At 54.5% G+C, this 8,127-nt stretch overlaps 1 protein-coding gene across 1 annotated transcript in view; it reads left to right on the top strand.

The window, feature by feature from the left end:
* The window catches only part of WNK2 (WNK lysine deficient protein kinase 2), a 128,360-nt gene extending 121,767 nt beyond the window's left edge, over positions 1-6,593 (top strand). The window contains 2 exon segments of the mRNA XM_035028982.1: positions 3,621-3,726; positions 6,315-6,593. Of these exon segments, the coding sequence (XP_034884873.1) occupies positions 3,621-3,726; positions 6,315-6,340 (132 nt within the window). The 3' untranslated portion in view covers positions 6,341-6,593.
* Positions 6,594-8,127: the final 1,534 nt, after the last annotated feature.

Here is an 8,127-nt window from a genome sequence, read left to right as displayed (position 1 = left end):
GGACTGCTGTGTGTGGTTATTGTCCCCTCTCCCTGGGCAGGAGTCACTCTGGAGTGATGTCGGCCCCTGTCAGCGCTGCTTGCACACTGCCAGGCTTGTGGTGCTGCTTTGGATGGGTTCTGGCCAGGTGTGTACTGGAGGGGCAGGTCCGCAGGAGAACTCAGGGGCGGGGCGTGCAGTGTTAGCAAGTTTTGTGCAGGTCAGCTACAGGAGGGGATCAGAGGTGCTCAAAACTCATGCAGAAGCTGGCCAGGTTGGAGGTGGGCATCTGCAGCAGAGTGCAGGCTGGGGCATGCTGTTGGCAGGATAGGGGGAGAGTGTTCCTGCTGCCCTGGTTCCCAGAGGTGTCCATGTATCTAGGGAGGGAAATAGCACCCACGAGGTCTTTTGTTCTTGGAAAAGTCTTCCAAACGTCCCTGCTCCTCCAGCACTTGCTCTGAGATTAGTAAGTCAGTGTTCTTGTAGAACCCAGCATTTTTCAGACCATTGCTTCTATGCTATCTCAGCCTGGCCATTTGTTGTGGTGCCTCGTTAAGGCCAAGAATCCATTTCCTCTCACCTCCAGGCTCTCCCAGAACTGGGCTGGCTGATTTTTGAAGTTTCAGGTGTTATGCCCTCTGGTTGTAAGACCGGGTGTAATTCTGCCCCCCTCATTTTCACGCCAGTTCTCTGTTCCTGAGGCGTCCCTCCCTCCTGCAGACAGACCTGAGTCTGTTTGGATCCCAACTGCATCTCCACCCTTCCTGCTTTGATGTGCTCTCTTCTCTGCATTTTGCTGTGGAGAGTCTGCTCGGCCAGTCTTCAGGTCACTTCCTGGGTTATTTACACTGAGGTGGGTGTTATCTAGGTGGATCCTGGGATGAGGGGAGCTTTGGATCCTCCTATTCCACCATCTTCCCCAGAAGTCTGCTGTATCCTTTTTTATAAGTTCCCAGCTTTCTGCCAAAATTCTCAATCTTGTGGGGGGTTTTTTTTGTTTTTTTTAAAGATTTTATTTGTTTATTTGATGGAGAGAGACACAGTGACAGAGGGAACACAAGCAGGGGGAGTGGGAGAGGGAGAAGCAGGCTTCCTGCAGAGCAGGGAGCCTGATGTGGGGCTCGATCCCAGGACCCTGGGATCATGACCCGAGCCAAAGGCAGACGCTCAGCGACTGAGCCACCCAGGCGCCCCTTGTCTTTCCTTCATATAGTATTTTACAGTTTGTTTCACCTAGTGTTCCTTTATATTGCCTTGTCTTTTACCTTTTTAAGTTGTATGGGATGTTTCACTTGAAAATTTACCTGTAAAACGGAGGCCTAGAAATTGGTCTTATATCGTTTTCATTTGTCTTTGAGCACCTTTTCACATTCTTACTGGCCAGCTTTTATAAAGAGACTGGTCAGGGTCCTTTACCTTTTAAAAGTTGAATTATCTCTTGATTATTGATTTGTGGGAATTCATTATGTATTCTTTCACATATTTACACATCATGGATACATTCTATCGGTCTGTGGCTTGTCTTTCATTTTTTTAATGGTGAATGTGAAATGGCAGATGTTTTAATATTGTTGAGGTCCAGTTTATCCTATCTTTTAATTTTTTTGTTCTATATTAGGGATCTTTGCCTCTTTCAAATCCAGATATTCTATTACGTTCCTGTGGGTTTTTTTTTCTAGAAGTTTCATTGTTTTAACTGCTGTGAGGCCTGCAAGCCACTTCAGATTACCTGTATGGTTTGATGTAGGGGTCAACTTTTTTCCCCCCTGTATGCAGATCTGGTTGTTACAGCACCTTCCTTTCCACACTGAATCGCGCAGACATTGGTCAAGTCCACTTCTGAACTCACGTTTTTGTCACACTGAGCAATTTTTCATCCTTAGGACAGTACTACACACCCTTGAGTACTGCAGCTTTATAGTATACGTAGTGTCTAGGAGTGCACAACCTCCAACGTCAATCTTCACGAATTTGATTTTTCAAGGCACCTGGGTGGATCAGTCAGTTAAGCGTCTGCCTTCGGCTCAGGTCATGATTCCGGGGTCCTGGGATCGAGTCCCACATCGGGCTCCCTGCTCAGCGGGGAGCCTGCTTCTCCCTCTGCCTCTGTGGCTCCCCATGCTTGTGCTCGCTCTCGTGCTGTCAAATAAATAAAATCTTTAAAAAATTTGATCCTTAGTATTTCCATATACATTTTAGAAGCCTCTTTTTTTTAAAAAAAAAGATTTTATTTGACAGAGAGAGAGACAGCAAGAGCAGGAACACAAGCAGGGGGAGTGGGAGAGGGAGAAGCAGGCTTCCCACGGAGCAGGGAGCCTGATGCAGGGCTCGATCCCAGGACCCTGGGATCCTGACCTGAGCCGAAGGCAGACGCCCAACTGACCGAGCCACCCAGGCGCCCCTGGAAGCCTCTTTCTACAAAATTTGATTGGGATCGTATTGAGTCTGTTGTTCAACTGCGTGAAATCTGACATATTAGCAATACTAAGTGTTTCTCTGAACATGGCATCTGTTTCATTGTGTCTTTTTAATTTTCTCTCAGCAAACTTTTGTGGGTGTTACACATCTTTTATTAAATGTATCCCTAGGTAAGTGATGTTTTGGAATACGGATGTAAATTGTGTTGTTCTTAAATTTCATTTTCCAGTTGTACATTGCTAGTATATAAACTCTGTATCTTGTATCCTGACATCTTGCTACATTTGCTTGTTCTAGAAATCAGTTTTTATAGTCTTGGGTTTTCTCCAAGCAGTCTTGTCCCCTGCAAATGAGAATGGCTTTTCTTTTTCTTTTCTAGTCTATGGCTCTATTCTTTTTCTTGCCTTGGCTGGGACTTCCCACACAGTGGGGACTAGGAGCAGGGTGAGCTATGGGGGGAAGTGCATTTGGCATTCCATAGCAGCGTAGGTTTGGCTGCAGGTTCCACAGAGGCCCTCACAGATGGAGGAAGCATCCTCCAGCCTTGGCTGCTGTCCTCTCTGTGAAGGAGCGTGGAACTTCTCAGCTGCTCTCCCTGCATTGTGGAGAGCATCACACGGGGTTGTTCCTTGCGGTGAAATTGGGGAAAGGGGCAGTGATATCCACGGGGAGCGCAGCCTTGCATTTCTGGGGCTGACTCCATTTGGCTGTGCTCTTTTTACAGTTGCTTTATTAGATCTGCCTGTACTTCAGGTGTTGAAGGCTATTGGTCTGTAATCTCTGTGGCCTCAGTTTTCTGTATCATGGTCATGTTGGTCTCACCAACCATCTCCACTCACTTTCCCATTCTTGTGCTGCTTCTCCCTTTTCGGTGTGGAGAGTGGAGGGCCTGCCCTGCCATGGGCTTCTGGGCTCTGGTCCTTCCATGGAAGCCCTGAGGTGGGGTGTGCAGTCCCTCACTGTGCCCACAGGGGTCAGGCCCCACGGGGTCCGCTTTGGCCCACAGACAGCTGGGCCATGGGGTGGCCAGGCTGCGGCTTTGGGGAGACAGGGAGGGCACTGGCTGCTTCTTGGCCCCATGCTGTCACTCTGGTATCAGCCATTAGAAGGCATCCTGTGGCAAGTCCTGAGACTACTCCCTGCTGAGGACAGAGCATCTGTGGGGATCCCTGGGGAGGCCTGCTGTTGGCAGCCACATGTGCCTTCCTCTTCTTGTCTCGTAGATGAACGCCCCTCGAGCAGCAGTGGGGACGCCATGTCTGACCCCAGCGCCCAGCCCTCTAGCCACCGCGGCCATTGCTGGAACCACCCCAGCCCTGCCCATGCCAGGTACTGCCCTTTCCGGCCTACCAGCCCCACCCTGTGCCCGGCCTCTGGGCCAGTACGGAATCCTGTTCCCACCTCCAGGGTCCTGGGGGCCCTGGGCAGCGCAGGTGGGCAGCCAGACCCCCGGCCCCGGGCTGGGCTCGGGTGCAGCAGGAGCGCCTGCACTGCCCGCGCTCTCGCGGCCGCCTGTGGTCAGCGCGCCTGGCCCCAGACTGCGAATCACGTAGCTCTGTCTTACCACTTGGCGGCAGGAACGCGTGGAGCTGACCAGTCGGGAGGAGCCCGGGCGGGCTTGGCCTGAGTCCTGCCCCGCCTGCCCGTGGGTGCCTGGCGAGGGGCCCGGTGTGTGGGCAGCAATGCTTGCTTCCTTTACTGTGCAGACCCTGCTCCCTCTTAGGTTTCCACGGTCTACACATGCCTCCTTTGCACCCTGTACTTGAATCGATGGTTAGAACATTGTAATCACCCTGCAGAAGTCCAGTGCCTTGAATTCCAGCTTTTCTGTTCCCTGATGGAAAGAGATGTTAAAAAAAGAAAAATCACTTGTTGAAAAAACTGTATTTCGTTTTGATAACTGGCTTGTGCATTGATATCTGGCCCATTTTACGTTGCAGAGATACGAATAGTTTATAAATCTGAAGCTAAAGCCTGACTTTAGATTTCTGTTGTACATGAGGTCTCCCTGGGCTTCTCCAGTCCCTGATAGCAGACAGACGGACACCCCCCGCCCCCAGCAGCAGTGCTCTGGGTGCTGCCAGCAAGCCACCCAGGGATGCGTGCTTCCTGGGACAGCGTGTTGCTGGCAGCAGGTCTCTCAGTAAGGAACGTGAGCAGCTGTGTTCGGCTGTGCAGAACCTGCTGGAAAGTGCTAGATGAGCAGACACACCCTCTTGACCCAAAGCTTGTGGGGCACAGGCAGGCCACCCACCCTGCAGAGACCGCATGGCGCCCGCAGCTCTGGGGTTCTGCTGATCCTCCTGCCAGCTATGCTCCCTTTCCCATCATTTCTACGGAGGCCTGTGTGCATGCAGGTTGCCCTGCCTGGGCTGGGAGAACCCCTCTCCTGGAGATTTTGGTGGGACTCCTCCCGGATGGGAGCTGCAGTCCCTGCTCCTCGTGGCCAAGGTGTTTCCCGCGTCCCCTCAGAAGGCAGCTGCCTTCGGCTGCCTAGCTGTGAACTGTATAGTTCTGCTGTTCTGTGGGACCTCACGAGGACTGGCTAAATGATTTTTAGTGTGTCATTCCATCAATTCAGTTAGAATTGAGTTTTCTGGGTGATTAGGCAGTCTTCTGCCAGGGCACGATGATGTAATAAGAGATTTCTGTTCTCTGTAACGTGCCCTTGGTCCCTTGGTGGAGAATTCCACGCACCTGGTTCCTGAGGGTCGTGGGAGCCACCTTCTCCTGCTCTCCCCACCTCCCCGCTGCACCAGAGGTGAGATTTGGGATTCTGGCCTCGTACATGTACGGTCAGTGGCACGGAATCCCCAAGAGATTGTATATATGAAGGAGAAAAATAAACATTTTTGCTTGAAAACAGTGTGGAACAACATCTTTTCCTTACTCTCTGCCCATGTAAAAGCTGAAGCAGCCAGGCTCCCAGGCTGTCCTGGGCTCAGCCTCACACTCAGCTCCTCACCTACTGTGGACACCGTGCCCAGGAGGCCGGGGTGGCTGTGAAGAGCCTATGGATTGAATGGTGGGTGCTGTGTCCCCAGCAGGAGCCACAGGTGGATGCTGAGCTGGCTCGGGATGAAAGTGGGGTGTTAGGTGGGACCCCGCATTTTCTGCACATGGCGCTCGCCAGCTGTGGCCTGGGACCTGAGGACCCAGCTCTGCTGCCCCTGGGCCTGTCTGCTCGGCTTCCTGCCACTCTGGACTTGAACTGCATTTAGACATACAGTGGGCTCTACCCCACGGAGGGTGTGACTCTCACGGGCAACTAAAAGGTGCCTCTGACCCCCGTCCACGTTGGCTGACTTGCACAAAGCCAGGCTAGCAGACCTGGGGAGAGGGGAGCTCCTTTGTATCTTCTCCTGGATCCGCACTGGGCTTGCAGAGGACATGAAGGTTGGAGCAGGTGCAAGTTTGGGGAGGGCCCTAGCGGCACTTGCTACCTGTCTGCCGCCGACCCACCCTCGATGGTATCGCGCTCAGTGGTCTGTGCTCCTGCCCACACCCTGTACACACTCACGCTGGGGTTGGTGGTGCCTCCCGGCCCAGCCAGCTGAGAGGCCGTCAGGCTTTATGCCCATGCTCTTGGAAGGAGGGGACCCCTTTTCAGAACCAGTGCAGACCCCAGGGCCCCATCTGGTGCCTCATCTAAGCGCTGGCCCTGGGCAGAGCTGAGCCACCTCAGGGCAGCTGCTGCAAACGTGCGGGTGCCGGGGGGCCCTGCCTGGTCCTGGGCGGTGGCCCTGTGCAGAAGCTGGCCCGATGGCAGAGGCTGCCTGGGGTCTGCCTGCACAGTGTGGGGGCCACGCACCACCGGCTCCCCACGAATCGGACTGTGCTGGCAACGCTGTTCCACCTTCCAGGGCCTGTGTGACCGAGCCGGGCCTGTAATGAGCTGTGGCGGTTTTGTTTTCTAGATTCTGAGAGTGAGAAGCCCGACTGAGCCCAGGCAGGCCAGCCCGACCCCGACGCCAGGCCCCGTGTCGTCACACGTGGAGAAGGCGAGTCCATGCCTCGTGTCCAGTTCACGCTGTTTTGTAACCACTTTCTAAGCATTTTTTATTCACAACTGGAAACACAAACGTAATGCAAGAATAAAGAGTATTTTGGGGGAAAAGGGACTTTGGTTTTTCAAGCTCTGTCCTGTCTGGTGGCCTGAGACAGTAGGAAGCGAGTGAGGGGTGCTGGAGCGTGTCCTGGGACCATGCAGCCGACAACGTCTGGGGGCACCCTTGGCCGAGGGTTTCCCGGTGTGGTGGGGAACTTGCGCGATTACGTGGCACTTGACAGTGCACTTGTTAGCCCAGGGTCCTCAGGTTGGGACAGCAGCCGGCACAGGCCGGCCAGGTGATGCTCAGAAGCAGCCAAGGCCGAGGATCGGTTTCAGGCACCCTGCCCATCACACCGGGGCAGCCCTGGTCTCTGGTGGCACCAGCCGCGGGGAGGCCAAGCAGCAGCGCCCATCTGCGGTGAGCGCCCTCCACCTGTCCACATTTGGGCCTCGGCGCTCACAGCTCCATTCATTTTGCTGACGTGGGGCTCCCCTGCTGTGTGTCTCTGAAGCTTGACACCCACACTCCGGGCACAGGGCAGCCACCACCGCCTAAGACCTGTGGCTGTGGTGGATGGCAGGGCCGGGCTCCTGGCCCCGGCAGGGCTGTGCCCTCAAGAGAAAGGTGGGAAGCCTGCAAGCAGCCTCGCAGAGACATGCGGTAGAAGAACTGCCGTGTGGCCTGGCCCCGGGGGTGGGGCTCAGCCTGGAGCGCAGCTCAGGGGTCCCGCTCATCAGGAGGAGAAGTTAGAGCTTTGTTGTCATTCATCTTGGATGGCAACTCAGCGCTCCCTTCAGTGGTGAATGGAGGGCAGGGCCAGCAGCACCTGGGGCGTGCCACCGCCAGAGCCCCGGACGCCGCAGAGGACATGCAGTTGTCACAGGTGATCTGCGTTCAACGTGACAAAATGCCAGCCTGAGACGCAACTCCTGTCCAACTAGTTGATAAAAGCAGAGCAGCTCGGGCTTTGCAGGGCACGTGCACGTGTGGTCTGGGGACATTCGTGAGGACTGTCCACCCCGACGCTCTCCAGTTCTGCGTGCCACTGCTCACATCGGGCTCACCCTGCCCTAGCGTGTGTCTGGGCCTCAGTCCCTGCTCTGTGATGGACCCGAGCAGGCAAGCGCGCAGCCAGACGGAACAACGTCCTATATTTTCCTCGTGATCTCTTTGTCCCCGTCTGTGGCTGTTCTAGTTTTCTCCTGGAGGTACTAACGCACAGCTTACCTTTTCATCCTTTTAAGCAAGTAATAGTATAAGTACTAACGGTAAATATGATGAGGGCAGAAGGCTGGAGGCCCAACAGGGGCTCGTACACAGTCCCAACAGCACCTGGACGGGGGGCCCAAGAGTTCCTTCTGAATCTGAGTAGACAGCACCCAGACTCCTTTCCGTGGGCGATGGATCTGGGCCAGGGAGACTGGGATGGAACACCTGTTCACACCACAGCTCAGGTGAGGGCTTACCCACTTCTCCTGATCGGCATCCTCTACTTCCTGGGACCCCGAGAAGCAGTACCTGCCCTACTCCCACTCTGGGAATATTAGGGTCCTTCCTGCAAAGGGGGACTGTCCTCTAGAAGCAGCTCTCGATTGCCATGTTGCTGAGCACAGGTGGAGTGATAGGCTGGTGATGGCCATGGGCAAGCTGCCACCCCAGGGGGGCCCTGCACACCCAG

The sequence above is a fragment of the Mirounga leonina genome, unplaced genomic scaffold (genome assembly GCF_011800145.1).
Source record: "Mirounga leonina isolate KUSES-001 unplaced genomic scaffold, KU_Mleo_1.0 Mir_224, whole genome shotgun sequence".
In the NCBI taxonomy this organism is placed as follows: Eukaryota; Metazoa; Chordata; class Mammalia; order Carnivora; family Phocidae; genus Mirounga; species Mirounga leonina.
The sequence above is the reverse complement of the archived record's forward strand: the minus strand, read 5'-3'. Positions and strand labels throughout refer to the sequence as shown.